General features: G+C 36.1%; 1 protein-coding gene across 1 annotated transcript; it reads left to right on the plus strand.

The window, feature by feature from the left end:
- Positions 1-12: 12 nt before the first annotated feature.
- Tsp_15361 (malonate/sodium symporter MadL subunit) lies at positions 13-820 on the plus strand (the record flags this gene model as incomplete). Its single annotated transcript, XM_003367533.1, has 4 exons — positions 13-84; positions 364-458; positions 568-699; positions 780-820. Coding segments are annotated over exons 1-4 (340 nt in total), but the record flags the coding sequence as incomplete, so codon positions are not given.
- Between the last annotated feature and the right edge of the window lie 53 nt (positions 821-873).

Genomic DNA, 873 nt, shown 5'->3' on the forward strand with positions numbered 1-873 from the left:
CGGCTTGTACAAATGGTTATAATTTTAGCTGCTCATTTCGGGGGGCTACACTTGGCACAACGAGATCTGAAAACAGGTTCGCCGGTTTTCAACCAGTCTCAGAGATATTTCAGTATCAGCGATGGCCTTTCTGGATAAGCATATTTTAAATCAAACATCAAATAATTATCTATAATAAAATATAAATAACTGCACTTACCTCTTCAGTTGATGAAAACATCAGATACGACTTTTCATTTACTGAAAATGATAAATTTTCAATAAGTAATTTATAATAATATGCAATTGAAAAAAGATATATATATATATATAGAAAGCTTTTAATATAGATTAGTTGAAATTAATTTTAATTGAGCATTTAAGCGTGAAAAAACTGGAATAGGCGTCCAGAAGGTAGCAATGTTGCCCTTGATTTTTCTACAGCTTGTGCAATTCACAGCCAGTCGTGGATGGGTGGGGTAGATGGTTATGGGTCAAAATGGGAAAAAAATTAGGTTAACTCTTAGCAGGGGGAGGGAAGGTGCTATTGGATGACAACATTTTAAACAGAAACCGTTTTTCTTGCAGTTCGAAAGTGACCACTGCCGTGTCTTTCCAAGCGGCTGATGCGGTTGGCTTAGAAAGCTGCCTAACAGAGCTAATTCAAACACTTCATCGAAATCAAATTGAAAAAGTTGTCGAACAGCGGCACAGTACTGGGTAAGTGTGGACAATTTAAATTTTATAAAACCAATATCAAAAAGACCATCAAAAACGTTGCACTGCAATGCAATTTTCAGATCCCGAATGAAAGACACATCTGCTGGAGTTGCTTTTGCGTGTAAGTTGAAAAGTATCCGTGCAATTTGGCCAGCTTATATACGAAAAAAATTT

The sequence above is a fragment of the Trichinella spiralis genome, assembly GCF_000181795.1.
Source record: "Trichinella spiralis strain ISS 195 chromosome Unknown Scfld4114, whole genome shotgun sequence".
NCBI lineage: Eukaryota > Metazoa > Nematoda > Enoplea > Trichinellida > Trichinellidae > Trichinella > Trichinella spiralis.